Raw genomic sequence first — 21,527 nt, 5'->3', positions numbered from 1 at the left:
TTTATTTATGTTCCCACCTTGGTTTGTGTATTGGAAACATCGATTGACTTTCCTATTGATCCTAACACATCGATTACATAAAAACTATCGATATCAACAGAAACATAATAGGCAAAAAAAGTTTCAAGCTTTAACGGCTTCGCGGTCACACTCAAAATCCGGCGTCTTAAGAATTTCCGCGTTTTTTTAATTTCATTTTCCGTTGTGAGTAGACTAAACTCCTGCAAGATGTCGATGTTTTGGGGTGAGTTGTACTACTGGGACTCAGGATTCCCGCCCAAAAGTGGAAATCGCCCATGGGGAGGCGTCCCAGCCCACGCACGCTATCGCCGCAGCCACGTGCTTGCCCTTGATTTACCGGCAGCGTGGAGCGGCGCCATTTGTAGCCCCAAGTAAACCATGTTTTCTGTCCTCGTCCAGGTCTGAACATGAAGCCTGAGCGCAAGTACTCGCAGACGATCATCAAGTCGTTCCACATTTCCGGCGTGGCCCTCGACAAGGGCCAGGAGGCAAAGTTGTACCTTGCCGCCGAGAAGCAGGAGTACATCGTGGCCACTGTAACCAAGGCCATTCCTCAGGTGGCCCTGGACCTTAACTTCAGCAAGGGCGATCGCATCATGTTCTACACTGCAGGTAAGCACTCCTTGAAGTTCTATTTTCATGGGTCATTCTATATATATATCTACATCTTATTGTCTATAGGCGACGCCAGCGTTTCTCTGCTGGGCTACTTGCACGACATTGATTCCGACGATGAGGACGAGGATTTCAGCCTCGAGAAGTTGCTGAAGGGCAAGGAGGGCAAAAAGAGCAAGAAGTCCGAGGATGATGAGGAGGACGAGAGTGGAGAGGAGGAAGAGGAAGATTCCGAGGAGGACAGTCAGCTGATTGGGGAGTACGAGTCTTTCCTTGAGAACGGAGGTGATGATGATGACGATGACGATGATGAGGAGGACGATGAGAGCGGAGAGGAAGAGGAGGAGGACAGCGACGAATCCGAGGCTGAGGAGGAGCAGCCTAAGGCCAAGGTTGCCAAGCTGTCGCCCGGTGCCAACGCCAAGAAAGCCGGCAAGGAGCAGAACGGCGTGGCCAAGAAGGAGGAGACCAAGCAGCAGCAAAAAAAGAAGGAGAAGCCCGAGGCCAAGAAGGAGAAGGAGCAGCCCAAGCCCAAAGAGCAGGCCAAGCAGCAGCCAGCTGCTGGAGGAGAACGCTCCCTCTCCGGCGGTGTAAAGGTGGTGGATGTGCTGCCCGGCAAAGGCGAAGAGGCCAAGCCGGGCAAACGCGTCTCTGTCTACTACACCGGTCGCCTGCAGTCGAACAACAAGACCTTCGACAGCCTGCTGAAGGGCAAGCCCTTCAAGTTCGCCCTGGGCGGCGGCGAAGTCATTAAGGGCTGGGACGTGGGCGTCGCCGGCATGAAGGTGGGCGGCAAGCGCCGCATCACCTGCCCCCCGCATATGGGATACGGATCGCGAGGAGCTCCGCCTAAGATCGGCCCCAACTCGACACTCGTCTTCGACGTGGAGCTGAAGGCAGTGCACTAATCGTGTGCATTTAACCACATCATATAGACTCGTAATCATGTAGCCATTAAGTCTCCGCGTCGTACAACTTGATAAAATGTTAAATAAACCACTGTTTTTGCACGCTGTTCATCAATCAAATGTTTTGTAACAATCGCATTTATTTGGTAGTTGTGTAGCCTACGTGCTCTTTTCGGAGGATGAACCTACAGCTAAGAGGGGTTCGGATTGGAGTTTCCAATGCTCGAGGACGTAGGGCAGCCGCTCGCTGGGATCTGTGCTCCAGTGATGCAGGCGGCACTTAAGCCGTGCCTGCTCCAGCTTATTGATGGTCACGGTGCAGTAGAAGTCCTTGCTCTCCTTCTTCAGGTCGGGTCCTTCGATGCGTTCCTTGGGCAGGGTGATACACTCCTCGCGGCAATGGAATCCAGCCTTGCGCAGCGAGGCTTTGATGTGCCAGGGCTCCAGGACCCACGGTTCGTCTTTGTTCATGACCACAGCGAGCACAATGGACTCCAGCATGTTGACCGTTCGCTGGGCATAGGCCGAGCTGTGCTTCACCGCCGATTTTTCCGCCTCCGTCTTGGCGTATTTGGCCACATTCTCCGGCGTATTGTAGGCGGCCAGTCCCGGCAGCAGAAGCTTGTTGTAGACGAAGTGCGGCTTCATGGACACCACGTCGCCCTTGTCGCCTACGCCCTCGACGAAGGTCTTCAGCACCACTTCCATGTTGGGCCGCTTCTTGACCAGCGTGTCCTCCACCAGCTCGTAGATGAAGTGCTTCGCCCTCATCCGGCGGGGCTTCTCGTTGGTCTTGTGCAGTGGCGGGTCATATTTGCGCTTCAGCACGAACGTGGTCTGGAAGGGATTAGGCGATGAATGGGGAAGGCTTCCTGGAGAGGAGGAGGGACTTACCCGCACTTGCTGCTGCAGGCTGGTGGCCGATTTAAGCAAATTTAACGGCGTTACGTAGATGTTCTTCAACATTTTTTAGCCGAATTATGTGGGAGTTGCCAGACTGCGCAGTAGTTTAAAGAGTTGCCAGATGAGATCAATTATTTAAACGTGATTTTCAGTGATTACAGTGGTTTGAAATTTGAATTTATTGCGAATGTAAAAATGAAAATTATTATTAATAATAAATTGTTAGCCTACATCACAATATTATTATTACGTTTCGTTTAGTGAAAAAACAAGTAAATTAATTACAGAAGGTTGTAACACAATGAAGAAAACTTTTCCGATTCTATTAATTTTTTCGGATAGGATTTTATAGTATAGCTAGTTTGCTAGCTCATTTTAAAAGCTATTGATTTTAAACCTTCCATCAGTTAGTCGAATTTATTTACACAATCATTATTATAATTTACAATCAGGCCTCGATGGTGTTCTGGATCCAGTCGACGTACTTCCCGACCCGTGTGTAAACTCCTGGCCATCCAGCCAGGCCGCAGGGAGTTGGTCCAAAGGAAACGACGCCCGCCAGGAAGTAGTAGGTGTTCACCTTGTTGGTGTCCAGTCCGATAAGCGGTCCTCCGGAGTCGCCGCGACAGGAGTCGACGCCCTCCTTGCCGCCGGCGCACATCTGAGTGTCCTCGAGCAGGATCTCCTGGCTGCTGTAGACGTTCTGGCACTCATCCATCCGGAATCCCTCTACGGCCGCCTTCAGCTTCAGGTTGCTGGCCGACAGCTGTTCCGTCTTGCCCCAGCCGGCCACGTCCATGGTGATCCCGTCAAAGGTGGCCGACCGCAGATTGGTGTCCAGGGGCAGGCAAATGGGACGCACAAAGTCGGTGTACTCCACCTGCTGGCCGAGACGCAGCAGGGCGATGTCGTTGACCTGGTTCTTGGAGGCGGGTATATATCCGGGATGTGGCACAGTGCGCTCCACGGGCACGTCCATATGCGGTGGGGCACAGTCCTTCATGCCGCGCACATCCACCTCGCAGTCGGGATCGGTGAAGGTGTCCCATTCGCCCAAGCGGACTCCCGTCAGCCGCCAGTCGGTGGGAAGAGCTTTTCCATTGACGCAATGCGAAGCGGTGACCACATACCGAGTGCTGATCAGGGAGCCTCCGCAGTGGTGACCCTTCTTGCCCTGGGCTATATAATAATATCAAATTATGGTTAAATCTTTCCTAGAGGTTCGTAGCCCTACTCACCCTTGGTGTATTCAATGAGTGCCATCCAGGGGAACTCGTCGATCTTGGTCTTCTGGCCGCCGTAGATCCGATTGGACAGGATGTTGCCGCATTGTCCTGGTAGTGGGAGCAGGTTGGTGCTGGTCACATTGGGCTTGGCTGGCGGAGGGGTCTCCGAGGTAGTCTCTCTGTAGCGATCCGGGCAGCAGATCAGCACCTTGCCATTGGTATAGCCGCACTGGCTGCGACTCAAGTATAGCCTATCCGTATCCCGAAGCGGAGTGGTGGTCAGGAGGCCATATAGGTATTTGCAATCCTCCAGGTGGATGCACAACGCCCGCTCCCGATTGGGTGTTATGCAGCGCCCATAGTTGGGCACCTGGGCCGCCTCATTGGGGAAGTAGAACTCTGGAAAGCCAGAGGTTAATATCATATAGCTTACCAACTTTGTGCATAAATTAGGTCATTAGTTATAGAAGTACGGAAACAGGTTTTATAAACGGTTGGTGAAGGCCCGCGGCAAAATAAATATGTTTGTTAAAGCTTGTCATGCCCAGCAGATGGGAATCTTGGCAATCTTCTTCTATTTACTTACGGCCCGCTGATGATTTCGCCAAAAAACCCAGAAAGAGGCATGCAAATGATAGTTTCAGCATTTTCGTTACGCAAGCGGTCAGGTAAATCCTTTCTCAAGACGTCGTCAGGGGTTTGGGTTATAATGTTAATGTTTTGTTTACTGCAATATTATAGATCGAACGCAGAAGCAGATATCAAAATAAACGGCGCGATAATATGGATGATACAGGTAATAAAACGGAATTCACACGGAGCGAAGTAAGGTGGAGAGGCCTAAGCTGAGCTTGGCGCACAACTGAATCTTTCGACGGAATTCTCACCTCGCGAGCTGTCGCTTTATCTTTATCTCGGGTCTTTATACCCGTTACTCGTAGAGTAAAAGGGTATATTAGATTCGTCAAATAGAATGTAACAGGTAGTATAAAGCGTTTCCGACCCTATAAATAAATATTATTGATCAGGATCACTAGCCGAGTTGATCGGAAACTTGAAACATCTTAACGGGTATCTGGTAGTCGAGGCACTCGACCATAGCGTTTCTTCTTGTTTCTTTTGAAGCAAATTAATTGCCTTTCTTATAATTAAATTGTATTTTAATGACACTTGTTTATGACCATAAAAACCAGATTCTCCTTCCTTTTGAAAAATACATATTAAAGCGGCCACTGTAAGTCAAGGTCCTTTAATATTGATCTTAAATTACCACAGAAAAGAAGGCCTGACATTCCAATAAGCAAAAGTAATTTGGAAATAATTAAAACATATTTTTGATAAGGCTTGGTTAGCTATAAATAAATAAATAATAATAAAATGTCTAACAACAAAAGAAAATGTGAAATTGGAAAGAATAAAATTTAAAACATAAATGCTATTAATAAAGAATCAATGGAACTAACGCAAAGGAATATGTTTACACTTGTGTGCATAATCTAAAATTAAGTGGTTTTGACTTAAAATTGAACTTTAAATTGTAACGGTCGCGTTGCCAACCACCGCAGTATGACCAGAATCTGCATAAGTTTTTGCATGTTTTTCTGCACATTGCTTATAGCGGTACGCCCAGCTGGTCATTGTTTAATAACTTTTAAATGTTTGAAAGTCAGTAACGCTTAACTAACCTACCCCGCTGGGACTCGGGGCGAGCACTGGGACTACATCGCCCCAATTGGCAAAGTAGTAAGTGCAGTATTTACAGAGATTGCAAGATAAAATTCTGACATGTCTGATGCACTATTTGCAGCTCATAATTAATTCAAAATGCGTTTCGTACGCCGGGGAACTGTCCCCAAGATCGCTGCAGGTTGCATTGTAGTGGTTCTCATGGTTACCCTTTACATCTTAAATGACGAGCGGGAACTGGATAAAAACCTTAAAATGTATGTATAGTCACGAGCATTTCGCGAAATTGATTGTTGGATGTTTACTCATATATACACACATATTTTGTACTTCTGATAAAGCGAAATTATCGAGCGCTCCATACGATCGGCGGTAAATCAGGGAGAGTGCCGCCATCCCCATCTCCCCCTGGAGAATCCGGACATCATGAAGTTCTACAAGCCGGTGCAGCGGATCAACTGCGGCGAGGGAATGGACTGGGTGATGTGCGAGGTTTGAAAGGATTCAAATTCTGCCAGAGGATCACATTGGGTAATCCCTGATTCTCCCACAGAAATCCATTTGCTTTGTACGCCCGGAGATCGCGTCTAGCCACGAGGATGTGACCTGCTCCTACACGGACATCATCCGCAAGTCGGACTACAAGGTGCGCTTCGGACGAACCCTTCGCATGAAGGAGCCGTATGTCCTGCAGGCCAGCGACTTTGTCAAGGTGGCCTGCCGATCCTCCAGCGGCGAGAGGTGGTTATCAACTTGATTACACGCACTGCACCCAGTTTATAATGTATTACTCCATTACCTAGTTGGTTTGGCATGGCCCATGGCATACGAGATACAGTGCCTCGTCCCCTGGCTGCCAATTTCTCACCCAACTTGGCTGTCCTACCGCCCGAGGCAGTCGCCCAGGCTCAGCAGCAAATGCAGGATGTCCCCACGGCCTCCTTCTACAATGTTCTCATGTTCGGCTTCGATTCGTTGAGTCGCAACGCCTTCATGCGTAAGCTGCCAAGAACCTACGACTATCTAACCAAACAACTGGGCGCAACCGTTCTCAAGGGCTACAATATCGTGGGGGATGGTACTCCGCAAGCCTTGGTGCCCCTGCTTACGGGCTTCACTGAACTGGAACTGCCGGAGACGAGGAAGCGCTTCTCCGGAGCAGGCAGCGTGGACTCGTACCCCATGATTTGGCAGGACTTCGCCCGCCTGGGCTATATGACCTCGTTTAACGAGGACCTGCCAAATGTGGGTACCTTCACCTACCGCATGACAGGGTTTGAGAACCAGCCAGTTGACCACTACCTGCGCACCTACTATGTCCAGGCGGAGCACATGGCCGCCGAGAGCCAGCCCAACTGCATTGGTCACCAACCGGACCATGTCACCATGCTTGAATACACCAAAAACGTATGTGTAGTCAGAACACTGCCAAAATTTCATCTTAATCTTATAACTTTCATTCCAGTTTATGCTGAAATATCGCGATGCCCCGCGTTTTGTCTTTAGCTTTCATGGCGGTTTGTCCCACGACTCCATCAACCTTGTGGGAGCAGCGGATGATGATGTACATGACTGGCTGGTGGCGCTCAAGGAACGTTCGCTGCTAGACGACACAATCCTGATTATGATGGCCGACCACGGCAATCGATTTGCCGAGGTGCGAGCCACTCTGCAGGGGAAACAGGAAGAACGACTGCCATTCTTTAGCTTCACGTTTCCCGAGTCGTTTAAGAAGCGCTTCCCGCAGGAGTACAAGAACTTTCTGGCCAACGAGCACCACCTGGCCACGCCGTTCGACATACATGCCACGCTGAAGCACATTATACGTAAGATTGAGGTTGTCTGACTTTTACAAGAGTCTAATTTCTGCTCTCCTATAGAACTACAAACGGCAGCCGATCAGTTGGGCGAGATCAACGATGTAAGAACTGATCCCAGCACGCCTGGCATTCACATCTCGGAGCTGGCCCGGGGACGCGCCATGTCGCTGTTGGATCCTATTCCTAGTAATCGATCCTGCGCGGATGCCTACATAGAGCCACATTGGTGTGCCTGTCTGAATTGGCTGCCTTTGCAGTTAAACGACTCCCGGTATTCGGGCATCGTCCTCAAAGCTGCCCAAAGCATTGTCAATGCCATCAATATGGCCACCGTGGAGCAACGCCAGCACTGTGCTCCTCTGCAGGTTCGTGATGAAGCCCCTTCAGATTGAAATCAGTTATAATCTGATCTTTAACGAAACTTCCATTTACCCCCAGCTCCTACGAGTCAATTGGGCGCTACGCCTGCAACCGCACAAGGAGTTGCTGCAATTCAAGACGAACAGCGACCGGGATGGCTTCCTGGCGGACATGACCGGTCAAACGCTGGTCCGAGATGAGATGTACCAACTGCAGGTGGTAACGTTGCCCGGCGAGGGGCTGTTCGAGGCGAGCGTGGCTTACAGCCTTCACACATTTAGTGCCACAGCCAAACTCACGGATATTTCGCGTGTCAACAAGTACGGAAATCAGGCCCGATGCATATACGATCGGGATCCCGAACTGCGGAAGTACTGCTATTGTCGCGACTAATTAGAGCACAAAAAATACCTAGTCCAAAACATAGAACTGCTAAGCAATCAACTCGAATAGTTTTTCGCACTGTTTTCAGTTTGGCGTTCTCGTAGCTTTTAAGGACTTTTTCCCCACTAGTTCCCAAAGAATATAGTCACTGTCTCTCTTAAGTTAAAAGATCTGCCTCAGTTTGTAATATACGTTCCTTTAATCAACAATAGTATTCTGGTAATAAAAATACCTTTTGTATGGATGATGAAAATTAAAAATTGTCAACTCATGATGGTGTTATTCCACGACATTGATCGGCTCATATATGATTTTGCGTCAGTGCGAGCAAAATTGACCACGGAAGCGTCATGTATATTCGACTCTTTCTAAGTAATTGAGCCGAACAATATCGTAGAATAACATAATGACTGGATTAATTTAAATTGCTTAATGATTATATGGGTATAATTGGTATGCTTTATGCGACCTTACAACTTAATATTAAGAAAATATGGCGACTTTATGCCAAAAACAGTCAGTTTAAACAAATTTCTTTGTGTACTTACGATTACCAACTAAATAGAGCACTGTTCGTCATTCCATATATATTTCAAGGCTGATGATAGTCCCTTTCTTATGTCAGAACTTCTTATTCCACTGTTGTTTATATTGCTAAGACAAGATTAACCGTAGTCTAAAATACACTGTGCACATAATTTGGTTACATATCTCTCTTTTCTTATGTAGGTTAACTATAATACTTGAGACTGTGATATATTGGGGTAAATTAAGGTGAAACTGAAAACAAACCAAAAGTAAGTACGTAAATATCGTACAAAAGTAATTTATTCGCATGTAATTAACACTAGTTTACAAACTTCGCCTTTTTGGTGAGCACTTTAAAAATCGTTATTATTAGTTAAATAGGGACTACTGACTTCGAAACTGTCATTAAATGTAGCTTTCAAATATTTTTTATGAGATATACGATAAAACATTGTGTTTTAGAGTTCCCTTATCTCAAACTAGTCTTGGAAACAGGATTTAAAAGAGGTACACTCTTGGTGTAAACTAGTGTAAACATCAAAGTAAAATTAATTAATTTATAAGAAAACGACCATAAAAAATGCGAAGTGCTAAAATCGAATAGGATTCCAAAAACATATAAAATAGGTCTTAAATCAAATGAGTCTCAAAAACTAAGGGACGATTTCAGTATTTTCATAAGCGAAATCTCTCGGGTCTTGTGTGCCCTTCGGGCTAACAACTTAGGATCTAGGCAAGGGGAATTGAGGCTGTGTGCGAGCCAAGTTCATTCGCATTTGGCTTACAACGTTAACTTTAAGCTTAATGATTTGGTTATGTGCATGAGGGGTTTGTGCATCGTCTAGCTGTAGAGAGCCGGGCCGGTCGCGGAGGTCAGGGAGTGTCACGACACCGAGGTGGCCAAAAACTCTTGCAGACGTTGCACGGTGCTGCGGTCCAGCTTGCACAGGTCGAAGTCGAACGTCTTGTGCGTGAGCTCGTAGCAACCAGTGGCCGCGATCATCTCCACCACTTGCTGCAGCTCCTCGTTGTCCTGCAGGGTCATGATCTTGTGGTGCAGCTCCTGCAGTTCACTTAAATACTCCGTTGGCAGTTGAAGTTGTCCGGGCGTCGTTATATCAGCGGGCGAATGACTGCTGTTGCTGTTAGAATTGATATTGTTATTGTTTAAGCTAGCTGGCGTTACTACGGCGGCATGATTGTTGCTGGGCGAAGATGATGGCGGTGGCAGGAACCCAGATCCTGCATTAGGGGCCCCGGCTCCTGACCCCGTGGAGTTGGTATCGCGGGGTGGACGCAAGGAGGGCGACTTGGACTTCTCGCGCGGTGCCTTGTTTTGCTCCTTCTTGGAGGCTTTAACCGGGGGCTCTATAAAGCCACCGGCTGCTCCTGCTCCACTGTTACTGTTTTGTGAGCTCCTCCGATTGCGCTTCTTTTCATCCTTTTCCGCCTTCTCTGACTTGTCCATCTTGGCGTCTGGAGTTTTGTCGGCTTTTTCCGACTTTTCAATGTTTTTATCGCTGTTCTTGTCATTCTGTTTGGACTTGCCCTTGTGTTCCTTGCCGGCAGGCTTCGCCTCCTTGCCGGAACCCGCACTACCCTTAGCAGGCTTTTGTTGGCTGGTGCCCCTGGCGGGTAAATCCGGAAAGCTGCTGTTGGAGCTGTCAGAGTGCTGGAGAGTGGCTGCTGCTGCTGCGGCCAAAGCATTGGTGGCTGCCAGATCCGGCGCCGACTGGGCCGAGTCTACATCACTAAGATCCAGGTTGTTGGGAGCCTTGTTCTGGCCAGACTGCGGCTGTGACTGCTGCTGCTGTTTTCCTGTGTGCTTTGCCTCAGCTTGCTTGTCGCCAGTCTCCCGCTGACGCTTGTCTTCCTTGCCGGATGACTTCTCCTTAGACTTCTTGTGCTTCTCCTTCTTGCTACCACTGCTGCTAACTGCCGGCTTGTCTGGCGCCCCTCCCTCGGTGGCTGGACTGGCTCCTGCCGTTTTTGGCGATGGCTCGGCCGCTGATTGCTTCTCTACACTGGGCACTGACTGCTTGTCCTTTTCTCTTTCTTTCGGCTTCTCCTTGTCGCGCTCCTTATCTTTGTCCTTGTCGCGATCGCTGCGTTCCTTTTCTTTGTCCTTACTTTTGTCCTTCTTTTTGTGTTTGTGGGACTTCTTGGTATCAACTGCACTGCCATTGCTCGTGGCTTTATCTGCTTTGTGTTCTGTGGTCTTTTCGTTATGCTTGCCGGTGGCCTCTTCTTTCTGCTTGCCGCTGTTGGAGACCAGGCTGCTGCTGCTGTTGCTGCCCACGGATGTGGGCGTGGCTTTACCCGTACTGGCCCCCTGGGATTGCTGCAACTGCTGTGCAGGTTGAGGGTTTCCGGCTGCTGGACTGTCGCTCTGGCCGGAACGCTCCTCCTTGGGCATTCGCTTGTCTTTGCTCTCATCGCGCTGCTTTTCTCGGTCCCGATCGCGCTCTTTGTCCTTGTCCTTCTTCTCCTTCTTAGACTTCTTGCTGGAGCTGCGCTCCTTGTCCTTGGTATCGGACTTGCCCGACTTGTGCTCATCGCGCTCTTTGGAACGGGAAGCAGGTGCGGCCGCATTAGCGGTCGCATCATTTGCAGTCTTCTTGGGACTGGGCGCACCCATTTCGTTTGGCTTGCCAGGTTTAGGGCTCGCCGTGTGCTTAACCAGTGCCCCAGCGGCTACCGCAGCAGCAGAAGTTGCTACCGTGGGGCCGCCGGCGGATGGCGTGTTGCCCGAGCTCTGCTCGCGGTCACGCTCCTTGTCGCGCGTTTTGTCCTTCTTGGATTTTTCTTTGTCCCGCTCATGCTTTCCCTCACCGGACTTACTAGATTTGCGGTCTTTGTCGCGACCATGGCGATCCTTCTTGTCCTTTTCCCGCGGCTTGTCCCCACTGCTGGACTTATCCCGATCCTTGTTTGCCTTCTCTCTGCCCTCGTGGGAGCTTCCCTTGCCGCTGACAGCCACGGTTTTGGTGTCTGGCGAGTGCTTAGAGACGGGGACCAAGGCCAGGTTGTTCGTCGTTGCGCTGCCCTTTGTGATGGGCGGGCCAAAGAGGGCGGAGAAGGCGTTGCTCTTTCCGGGATCCTCATTGCGTGACTTGTGCTTTTTCCCGGTGCCCAGATCAACGTTCATCGAGATGGTACCAGGCACGCCTTTGGCTTTGACCAGAGCCATCTCATTGTTGGGCGGCGTCTCGCCGCTGCCAACGCTGGGGGATAGAGTTCGGGTAAGACTGCTGGCACCGATGTTGGCCCCAAACACGGGCACTCCACCGCCGCGCATCATCTTCGCTCGGAACTCCTCCGACGGGGCTTCGAAGATGTGCGTCTTCACCTCAACGTGGTGCTGCGGCGGACCCGTGGACTGCAGCACCAGGTCGTACTGGTAGATAATGCGCTTGGGCTCGTCGCGGTTGCGGAAATAGATCTCCACGGGCAGCAGAAAGCCGGCGTAGCCCGACTCCTGAATGGCATACGGCGGCTCCTTGACCACTGCAAAAGGGAAATGTGCATGAAAGGGATTCTCTAGGTGGGCAAATGTATATGTACCTCTTTTGGGTTTGGGGAACGATTCGTGCAGCACAAAGACCACCTTTTCGACGAAGGCACTGATGTCCGCCTTGTTGACGCCCTGCACGTAGATCTCCCAGTCGTGGGTGAAGCCCTGCGGATGCGTGGTCTTCTTGCTGCGCAGCTTCGACGTGTGGCCAATTTCGAATTGCACCTTGACCGCCATGCCTGTGGTAGGGCATCAAATTCCAGTAATTTCCTGTAAGGGTAGGTACATTCTATTAGCGCGCCAAAAACAAAGGTAGTCTGGGTCTATACAATAAGAAACACGATGTAAAATTAATAATTGATTTTAAATGATGGAGAAGGGGCATATTGAGGTGTTTGCCAATTATTGACTTCCTGTTTTGGCTGCAGGGTGCATGCGTGATGTGTAAGGCGGCTCCTGTCGCAGGTCACGTCCTCCAGGTGATGGCCCGGCCTCGGTACGATGCCGGCAGGATTGGGGATCATCTCAGCACCTGGCACCCTCATTATTTGCCCCATTTTCCATGGTTTTTTGTTATGATTTCCATTGGCAGGCAAAATGTTATTGTTTGTTGCAATGTGTGCCACATTGTGCCCCTTTCGTGGTGCAAGCTTTCGCCGAGCTCATGTTTTCTCCCGCCGAATTCCCCCTGGCATCTTCCTATGTACTTACTATCGCGCCTTGTAGCATCCACATGGAGATGCACACAATTTTCGGGAAAACCACAAAAGCTTAGAGCTAGAATCGGTGAAAATTTTGGAAAAACACACAGAAAATAATATCCAAAATGTTAGGGCTACAATTGCGTGGGACCGTACTCGAAATACCGTCGGTATTTACCTAAATATGGTATTTCGAATACGGTCCCATGCGAATGTAAGGAGGATGCCTCGGCTAACATAGCGAAGACAAATTCCTAACATTTTATATTTCTTCTGGTATATACCGAAAAATTCAGAAAGTACTCCATCCTCGAGGACACCCTGTTTCGAGTATTTTTCAACACTCGCATAGAGATTGAGATACATCGGGGACTCTCGAGCAGCGATATCGATATCGGCCGAAAACAGCTGTCGTTGTTTTGGATTACGAGATAGTAAATAGAAATATTGAAATTAAATTCTTTGGCTGTGAAATCGTGCAAATATGGCCTTCCTACTGAGACAAGTGGTCAGGACGGGTCTCCAAAGGTGAAGTCTGGAAAGAACTTTACGTAACAACATATAAAAACATTGATTTTCCACAGGAATCTTGTACTGATGCGGCACGCATCCATCTCCGCATCCGCTAATCCCGAGCTCAGTGTCCAGGTGAGCGAGAGCTGCATGAAGCGACTCCGTGAGATCTGCGTGGACGGATCCTTCCTGCGGGTGACCGTCGAAGGAGGCGGCTGCTCCGGCTTCCAGTACAAGTTCGATTTGGACAAGCAGCTCAACGAGGATGACAGGGAGTTTGGCGAGGGCCAGGCCAAGGTGGTGATCGATAACGTCTCGCTGGAGTACTGCAGTGGCGCCACCGTGGACTACCACAGCGAGCTCATCCGCGCCGGATTCAGGATGGTGGCCAATCCGCTAGCGGAACAGGGCTGCTCTTGCGGCTCCTCCTTCTCAATCAAATTGTAGTTTCACGTTTAAACTTTAGAGAATTATTTAATACACATATAATGTTCAGTTATATACACGTCGAGGGCGGACAATAACAAAACAGGAGGGAGCGGGCGTTCCCGGTTAGTTATTTTACAAGAATATACAGTAAAGCAGCAGGGCGGGACTCGCTCCGCACTCCATGCTCATTTGCAGGCGGCAAGTTGGTCGCTCAAGCTGATGACCTGCTCCGTCAGCACGCTGATCTGCTCCTCGTAGTTAATACGCGTCGTGGTCTATGGTAATAAAAGAGTTGCTTATCCATTCCAAAGGATTTTTATAAATAGAAAACCCACCAACTCCTCTTCGAGCATTTGCAGGGCTCCTCCCAAGCTTGCCAGCTGCTCGTCCTTGGCCTTCAGTTCGTGCGTCGCGTTCTCCAGGCAGTTTTGCAGGTGCTGCACCTCCAACTCATACGACCGCTGCTTAGATTCCGCCTGCACTTTGAGACGCATCAGATCCTCGAATTTCTTGCTGAACACACTGTAGATGAGCTGCTCCTTGCTGGGTGGCTCGGGGGGATCCTGCAGCGAGTCGCGCGCCCTCTGGCTGCCCTTGGTCTCCGGCTCTGCCGGTCGAACAGTAACACCCGCCGCCGCCGTGCTGCAGCTGCAGGTGCTGAGATCCTTGCTGGGGTTCGAGACAAATGCCTGGTGCAGCTTAGCCACCTCAAATTGGGCCCTCCAGTGCGCCGCCTCCTTTTCGAGCAGCGCAATCCGATCCTCGGAAGTGAGGTGGTTGCTGTTTGAATTATGCTGAAGATTGTGGAGTGGAGTATTATCGCTGCCGGTGGCGCTCAATGCGTCCTCGCTGCCCAGCTGGAAAAAGGCTAATGATTTACTAACAGTTTCAGATGGGGACTTAAGAGTTGTGATCTTACCATGCTGGCCGCATCCACGAGCTTAGTTTCCAGCTCGCTGTTCCTGTGCTGCAGCGTTTCCACCTCCTTCCTGAGTCGTTTTTCGAGTTCATTTTGGTCGCCGATGCGCTTCTCTAGCTTTTGTTCCAGAGAGGCGATGCGCTCTGTGTGCAGCAAGAGATCCCGCTGTTTGTCGTCAATCTGGGGGTGGTCGATTAAAACACTTCTCATCCTACTTCCGATTTGTAACCCCTCTGCCTTACCAATGACGTCAGCTGCGCATTCTCCATGATTTTCTTCTGCAGTTCCTCGAAGATGAGGACTTCTTGAGCGGCATCCGATGCTGCCTCCGCTTCCGGCCGGCTGTTGCCCTGCACTCCCCGTCTGCCACCGGGATCCTTGTCTTTCTTCTTGGGCTGCTCGTGCACTGAGATTTCCTGTTGCAGCTGAGACACCCGGGACTCCAGCTGCTTGTTGCGGAAACCCAGGGAGTCCACCTCCTGCTCCGTGCGCCGCAATGAGGTGGCATACTGCTGCAGTTGCTCCCGCAGACTGGCCTCCTTGGACTGCTCCTCGAGCACCGCCTTCTTGAGCACCGTGGCCTGGGCCCTTAGCTAATGGGGATTAAGTTTGTGGGATTAATTGGATTAATGGGCGTTAACTGTTGCTGCCGATTCGGAGGGGGGAAAGCCGTGTACCTTTGAGTATTCTGTGGCCAGTTTCTGGTACTTGGCCTCCGGCACGGTGCCCTCCATGGCGACCGGTTTCTCTGCCATCCACGCAGGCCTTTTGCAGTCTGTGGCTTCCGGCGGTGGAGCTCTTCGCACGGTTTTTAAATTGTTTTAAACAAATTGACCAATAAATAAAGCTGGCATTGCAGTGTGCCGTCGCCTTTTATACCGAGAATACCGAAACGCTTAATCATGCTGACCGGAAGTGGTTCTTTTTTGACAGCTGGTCACACCAGAATTGTTTACTATTTTAACGGTTTATTTAAATAAAAGTTAATTATGAGGATAGAGTTGCTTTAATTATATAATTTAAAATATTTTTCGGAATACATACCTAGATTAACATTACTTATTTTTGGAAATGAAATATTTATTCCTCTAAAAAAAAGATTGCTTTGTCTTTCTAAAATTCGTAAAGCAAGTTGAAAATTAAAAAAAAAACAATAATGGTTTGATTTATTCTTATCTTAAAAATAAGCACCTGAACCCCAACCCCTTACATTCCACAACATTATTTTTAAGGCAGAGTGACTTTGAACAATGCTTTTTACAAGCGAGTCTTTAGAGTCACGTGAACAACAATCTAGACGTGCAAATGGTTAAAACTTTCCATAAACAAATTAGAAGTTCAAGTAGTTAATGGGCTGTAAATAATTGATTACGTATGTCTAAGCTAAAGTTTGCATTCTTAAAAAGAATCATAAATAAATAAATCAAATTGTCATGTTTTAATTCCTTTATTAACTATGTAGTAACATAAATTAGGTATTACCTAATAGGTAAGTGATAGCACGTAGCTCTTAACTTAAGAATATATTATCGAAGGGAACCTTTTCAAAGAGTTTGTTTGACAGCTCTTTGAATATGAGTCCGAAACTCTTGGCATATCCCACCTTCAGCTCGTTGAACACCGTCTCCCAGTTTTCGTTGAGGAATCGATTCATGCCCTCTGAAAGGGTTTTGTCGTTGAAAAGGTTCTCGAAGTTCATGTACACCCTCTTGGGATCGAATGCCACCCGGTAGTCCTTGAGGCGCATGTACTTGACGCCATCCTTCTCGAAGGGCTCGCCAATCAGACGATGCTCGATCTTAGTATTGATCAGCGTGACATTAGCCTTTCCGTGACCCGTGATGGGCAGCAAAAGGATGCGACCAGACATCTCGTAGTCGCCAATCATCTCGATACGGTCCGTTCGGCTATCACAGATAATCAAGTGCTTATCCAGATCGGTCCTGAAAAAGGAAGCAATTTAAGTTTAGAACTTAAGAAGACCATTAAATATTTCTATGATCAAGATATATCAAGTTGTAACATTGAATTTCTTAAATATATACAATTGGGAACCTTAAAAAAGGTCTACTAATTTCTCTTATACGAATTATAATGGAACTAAAAGTATTTGTATTTTTATTAATCAATGACTTTGCCAGTTTTTTGGGAATCTTACCTGTACCGCTGAATCTTGCTGGTGGAGATCATGTCGTGCACCTTCACATTCTTCAAGGCCTGACGCAGATTTATTGGCGCATTGCCGGCGTCTATAACGAGTTTCTTCACGGTCAGCGGCTCGAGGGGCGGGATTCCGAATTCCTTGTTTCCTGTGGTGAATAAGGAAGGATTATTCCATGGATTCCGGCCAATTCAAAGTGATTACTCACCAGCTTTTAGCTGCTGTATCGCCACATTGACCGCATCCACCAGGCATTTGTCAAAGTTCGCATCCCGTTTGCACTTGGGAAAGCCTTCGGCTGCAAGGTAGAGACAGAAATCGGTTAAGTTGCTTGGTCATGACATTGAAATCGCTATCTCGCGGATTGCGGAAGTTGCCCAGCCAAAAAGCCAAAAAGCAGCCTGCAATTGGGCCAGCATCCGTCTGTCCACTTGGCCAGGGTTCGTTGGCCACCGAAACTTGTTTGTAAACAAAACAAAAGTGTCCACGAAAATCGAACTGAGATAAATATATACATATGAGAAAAAGAAGTGAGCTAGCATATTTTAGTGGCTCAATGTCAAGTTGAAGCGCACGATGCGAGGGGCCATTTATCATGAATACATTGAGAAGACAAAGGCATTCATGACCTATGTCAACGGTTTCATTAATCAGCTACACCTGGAGAAAAAAATTCCATACGTCGCGGAATGTGCGAATTAATTAACACATCCAAAACAATCGATGGTTACATATGTCCTTCTCTGCGATACTCATAAATTTGTGTCACAAGCGGAAGTGTAAGTGTAAATGAATGTGGATCAGTGGACTGTCTGGACCGTCAAACTGGACCGGCCAAGAGCAACCTGTTTGCAGACGATTGTAGCCAAATTGCATAACACACCTGGTTACAGTGGACATCGGTTGGGGGAAACCCCTAATGCCGCCAAAAAGTGATCTTAATTGATCTTGACCATTTAGCAACACGCAAATGAAAAGCGTAAAGTTTTATGGTCAGCCTTTTTTATAACTCTCCTCAAGTATTCTCGTTTATAATTGCGGACAACTATTAACTTCGAAGTGACTCATAATATTTTATATGTCTGCTAATAATTACTTCTAAGAAAATTAGTGCACTAAACTTGGCACGCTTATTCTGTTTTTTGTATTTTTATACATTCATTTTTATTTTAGGAAAATTTTGTTCATTTGTGTAGTTTGAGGGTTAAAGATTCTCAAAGAGTTAGTGATCCCTTAATGCGTTTTTAATACCAGAATATAACCATAGATGCAATGATATCTTATAGAACTTAAGATAGTTTATAAAAATATTCAAAATATCTCTAATCTTAGAATTGAAAATAAAACCTTTTCCAGAATCCCCATTGGAAGAGCTTCTTCTCGATAAGTCGGCGTGACTATCAGCCGATGTTTACTGTAGTTGCTGTAATGTTAGACCAATTTGCATGCCTGTCATCACCATTAGAGAATCTTACAGAGCTCGACCTTCAGGTCTGCAGGCCAAGAGCCGAGTTCCAAAACAAAACTAAAGAGCCATAAACAATATCGATCACGTTTTAACCATAAATGTGCTGGTTAACAAATATATATATAGCCGAAGCATAGCGCCAAAGCAAATAAATTCGATAATTTTTTTGCACTTTTGGCTCGCCGAAGTAGTTTTATTTTAATCGTTTTTTTGGCTGATTATTTCTAGTTTTTTGTTTAGTACTTACGCAAATCTTGCGCTGCCGTTACAGTAAGTTCCTGCGCAACCGCAGCGATCAGCAGCAGCAGTAGTATCGAGTATTTTGACATATCTTGTCCGGGCGGATGTACGAAATCAGATGCGAAATCGGTAGCTAACTCCAATTGACACTCGGCACAAAAAGATTCCACGCGCGCGCGATTTCCGTGTCGATGGAGGTGACAGGTGGTTCTGGCCGGAGACTTATCACTGTGTACACGGGATGCGTGCGCCGATCGTCTTTTTATACCGAGCTTGAGCAGCGGCGGCGGCGGCGCAGAAGTCAAGTCGGCTTTGCGAACGTCCGACATCGGAAAGCTCCCGCGTCTCGAAACCCATCGATTTTCAATCGCACCGAGCTTTGGCCCATAAAACGAGCCACCAGTGGCGAACCACTTTTGCTTTCCGGCTGGTCGCTTTTGGCTAGCCAACCTAAGCACCACTGAAAGTGGAAGCCAAGTAACCAATGACCGAGCCACCCAGCAACCCTGTGTTGCCCTTTCGATTTCGTTTTCCCCTTCGATCCAGTTCATTGAACTTCACCTGCTTATCAGCGTAATTGAGGCTCTTTTTCCCAGGCCGTAATAAAGGGCGTATTATTCATGCTTCGGTGTCTTTGAGGAAGTCAAATCGATCCACTTGAGTCAGTCACTTGATCGGCTTAGAGTATATTCTACAAGTGCACAGGAACTAGTTTTTATTGGGTCAATATTTGGCAACATTTGTGTGCTGAAATCAACAGTCGAATTCTTGCACAAATGAGAAGTCATTTTTGGGTTAAGCGGATTGGCTAATCCTATGGGCGGGCACAGACAAATTTAATTTATAGGTTGGACAAAACAAGTGTACTTGGCCCGGCAATTTGCGTAATTTCATGAGTAAATGGAAATCTGTAGTTCTAAATTAGAATAGATTAAGTTTATAAGCCAAAGAGATTTGTATCTCTACTCTAACTCTATAACATTTTCCCATTTATTGTGTTTCAGAAGTAAAACCTAAAATTATAATTTTCAATTTCGGATTTGGGTCACCAAACTCCTTACCATTTTTTTAAACTTTGAAAATTATAGATGGATCTATAAATCTATTTCATTCATTATTACTAAATCTTGCTTCTCACATTTGCATATGAATCAATTCAAATCTTTTATAACACTATTCTTTGATTGTAATTCTCCACTTGACTTCATGGTGCCGAATTCAAGTTTGTTGCCTAAGTCTTTCGTTTGGCCAGCACATTCTTTTGTCCAACTGGGCTTCGACCTGCACGTATGTGTGTGTGGATGTTGGCTTTGTGGGCAAGTGTTTGGCCAAAAATAAACAGCCCAAGGACCTCGACATGTGTCTATGGAAACTGTTGCAATTGTTGTTCAAATATAAACAAACGATATGCGAGTGCTTAAGTGAGCCGGCTAACGGTATATATGGTATGATGATTGGTGATAAAGTACCAGGCCATAAGTGTGGAAACCGGTTGTCGGCTAGTCGCCTCTTAACATTCATTGGGCACGCAATCCGTTCGGGGGAAAAGAATTTTCCAAAAAATAAAAAGAAAAATATTATAATCATCAGAAAAATGCAGAAATGCTATTGCGGTGCTATGAAATCGGGGAATGCCCAGCATCAGCAACAACTTCCACTAAATCAGCATACTCAGCATCACTTACGTGGCGATCTCAGGTCGGTGACCTCATCCTCCAGACAAAGTCTGCGCCCCACCCAGTTTATAAAACGTCCCAGCATCAAGACCCAGCCCAAATTTGGCCTAGGACACTCTAGCACCGAATTGGTCAATGACTTCAGTCGCCGGAACTCCAACGCCACATCCACTTCGGTGAGTCACTGCTCGAGTTGCAGCTGCAGCTCCTCCCAGCAACGGCAGCAGAGCAGGGCCAAGGTTTTGCGCTGGGGCTGGGAACGAACAGGAGGTTTTGACACCGCCAACAAAGGTGGCACTTACAACACGAACCACTATGAAAAGTACACGGACAACCGACGTCTTTATGAGCAGAGCGCATGCGTCGCCAGTCGCCAGAGGAGCCAAGGTCAGGGTCAGGTTTACAGCGGCGACTCATCGCCATCACCACGCCCAGTTCAGTGGCCCAGCCAGCAGTCCACGGATGAACTGCAGCAACTGCAGGCCCTGCAGCACTTCCGCCTGATGAATGCCAGAGATTGCTTCAGTGATGGACGCCAGGATGAGCTGCGTCTTCAGCAGGCCTATGATAAATTAAGTGTTAGCAGCACGGACAAGTGGAACAAGGATCGGGCTAACGAGAGCAGGCAGGAGGAGATCACCAGGAGCACCACTCCCTATGCCTTGAGGCAGAAGTTGCTCCAGCTGAGGCTCCAGGCGGAGGAGAGGCTTGGCAGAGGCACGGGCGCCAGGTGCGCTCCATTGGGGAAGAGTTGTGCCTTGAGGTATAATTGATAAAAGATGGGTGTTTATGGCAATATACAAATATCGAACAATCCTTGTACTAATCTAAGTGATTTTATAAGACAGGAATTAATGATATCTGAATAACAATAAAAGCTGCAATAATTATTATAAAAGATTAGTTAAAAATAATATTTGTATGGCATGGTGAAATGTACATTTGAACTTTCCCTGATAACATTTTTAATGATACAAAAAGATAATCACAAAGATAATAACAAAATAAGTAAAACATATTTAAAAGAATCTTAATAACTTCCAAAAACAATTAAATTTCTATATTAAAGACATCCATTATTGCAAATTCAAGTAAAACCACATCTTGATTTTCATTTTTATTGCTAGTATGTATTTCGTTTTTCCTTTTAATAAAACAGTGCTATTTTGTTACAAGTGCTTCGTCATTGTGTTCTTTTTGTTTAATTTTTAATTTTTTTGTTTCTTTTTTATCTCATTTTTTAATTAATTTGTTTTTCATGTTTAGCAATTTACGCTTTGAATGCATTATTTATTTACCCCTTTGTCTTTTCTAATTACCTTTTTGAAGTCAATTACATTTGGTTTTTAATGATATTACGTTATAGATTCTTATGACTTGTGTTTTGGGGTTTGAAAACAGCCGATGTCGTACTGGATCGCGATATTACAAGTACATATATAGTCGTAAACATAC

General features: G+C 47.1%; 9 protein-coding genes across 9 annotated transcripts; 4 read left to right on the top strand and 5 right to left on the bottom strand.

Moving 5' to 3' along the window:
* Positions 1–87: 87 nt before the first annotated feature.
* On the top strand, positions 88–1,664 carry Fkbp39 (FK506-binding protein 39kD). The gene is made up of 3 exons (XM_036817412.3): positions 88–244; positions 421–633; positions 703–1,664. Exons 1-3 carry the CDS (start codon positions 229–231, stop codon positions 1,542–1,544), a joined length of 1,071 nt encoding a protein of 356 aa, XP_036673307.3. The 5' UTR covers positions 88–228; the 3' UTR covers positions 1,545–1,664.
* mRpL9 (mitochondrial ribosomal protein L9) lies at positions 1,665–2,587 on the bottom strand. Its single transcript, XM_036817413.3, has 2 exons — positions 2,439–2,587; positions 1,665–2,381 (listed from the first exon to the last, which is right to left on the bottom strand). The coding sequence occupies exons 1-2, from the start codon at positions 2,508–2,510 to the stop codon at positions 1,704–1,706; spliced, it is 750 nt and encodes a 249-aa protein (XP_036673308.3). The 5' UTR covers positions 2,511–2,587; the 3' UTR covers positions 1,665–1,703.
* Positions 2,588–2,836: 249 nt separating this feature from the next.
* ea (easter) lies at positions 2,837–4,546 on the bottom strand. The gene is made up of 3 exons (XM_017069926.4): positions 4,260–4,546; positions 3,686–4,072; positions 2,837–3,626 (listed from the first exon to the last, which is right to left on the bottom strand). Exons 1-3 carry the CDS (start codon positions 4,318–4,320, stop codon positions 2,896–2,898), a joined length of 1,179 nt encoding a protein of 392 aa, XP_016925415.4. The 5' UTR covers positions 4,321–4,546; the 3' UTR covers positions 2,837–2,895.
* A 719-nt stretch (positions 4,547–5,265) lies between these two features.
* Positions 5,266–8,183, top strand: LOC108006434 (uncharacterized). Its single transcript, XM_065866202.2, has 8 exons — positions 5,266–5,416; positions 5,481–5,616; positions 5,701–5,851; positions 5,913–6,100; positions 6,163–6,766; positions 6,825–7,185; positions 7,240–7,544; positions 7,618–8,183. The coding sequence occupies exons 2-8, from the start codon at positions 5,498–5,500 to the stop codon at positions 7,930–7,932; spliced, it is 2,043 nt and encodes a 680-aa protein (XP_065722274.2). The 5' UTR covers positions 5,266–5,416; positions 5,481–5,497; the 3' UTR covers positions 7,933–8,183.
* A 542-nt stretch (positions 8,184–8,725) lies between these two features.
* ear (ENL/AF9-related super elongation complex transcription factor) lies at positions 8,726–12,834 on the bottom strand. The gene is made up of 3 exons (XM_017069956.4): positions 12,677–12,834; positions 12,016–12,235; positions 8,726–11,958 (listed from the first exon to the last, which is right to left on the bottom strand). Exons 2-3 carry the CDS (start codon positions 12,200–12,202, stop codon positions 9,335–9,337), a joined length of 2,811 nt encoding a protein of 936 aa, XP_016925445.4. The 5' UTR covers positions 12,203–12,235; positions 12,677–12,834; the 3' UTR covers positions 8,726–9,334.
* A 178-nt stretch (positions 12,835–13,012) lies between these two features.
* LOC108006403 (iron-sulfur cluster assembly 2 homolog, mitochondrial) lies at positions 13,013–13,678 on the top strand. Its single transcript, XM_017069925.4, has 2 exons — positions 13,013–13,194; positions 13,251–13,678. The coding sequence occupies exons 1-2, from the start codon at positions 13,151–13,153 to the stop codon at positions 13,624–13,626; spliced, it is 420 nt and encodes a 139-aa protein (XP_016925414.3). The 5' UTR covers positions 13,013–13,150; the 3' UTR covers positions 13,627–13,678.
* On the bottom strand, positions 13,634–15,412 carry LOC108006402 (protein phosphatase 1 regulatory subunit 21). Its single transcript, XM_065866203.2, has 5 exons — positions 15,205–15,412; positions 14,770–15,120; positions 14,528–14,707; positions 13,944–14,465; positions 13,634–13,883 (listed from the first exon to the last, which is right to left on the bottom strand). The coding sequence occupies exons 1-5, from the start codon at positions 15,280–15,282 to the stop codon at positions 13,794–13,796; spliced, it is 1,221 nt and encodes a 406-aa protein (XP_065722275.2). The 5' UTR covers positions 15,283–15,412; the 3' UTR covers positions 13,634–13,793.
* Positions 15,413–15,955: 543 nt separating this feature from the next.
* On the bottom strand, positions 15,956–19,164 carry Jhbp12 (Juvenile hormone binding protein 12). The gene is made up of 4 exons (XM_017069949.4): positions 18,404–19,164; positions 16,897–16,986; positions 16,686–16,836; positions 15,956–16,470 (listed from the first exon to the last, which is right to left on the bottom strand). Exons 1-4 carry the CDS (start codon positions 18,945–18,947, stop codon positions 16,038–16,040), a joined length of 1,218 nt encoding a protein of 405 aa, XP_016925438.4. The 5' UTR covers positions 18,948–19,164; the 3' UTR covers positions 15,956–16,037.
* Positions 19,165–19,835: 671 nt separating this feature from the next.
* Positions 19,836–21,113, top strand: LOC108006424 (uncharacterized). Its single transcript, XM_017069948.4, has one exon. The coding sequence runs from the start codon at positions 19,844–19,846 to the stop codon at positions 20,843–20,845; it is 1,002 nt and encodes a 333-aa protein (XP_016925437.4). The 5' UTR covers positions 19,836–19,843; the 3' UTR covers positions 20,846–21,113.
* The last annotated feature ends 414 nt before the right edge of the window (positions 21,114–21,527 follow it).

This window comes from Drosophila suzukii, chromosome 3 (assembly GCF_043229965.1).
Source record: "Drosophila suzukii chromosome 3, CBGP_Dsuzu_IsoJpt1.0, whole genome shotgun sequence".
In the NCBI taxonomy this organism is placed as follows: Eukaryota; Metazoa; Arthropoda; class Insecta; order Diptera; family Drosophilidae; genus Drosophila; species Drosophila suzukii.
The sequence above is the reverse complement of the archived record's forward strand: the minus strand, read 5'-3'. Positions and strand labels throughout refer to the sequence as shown.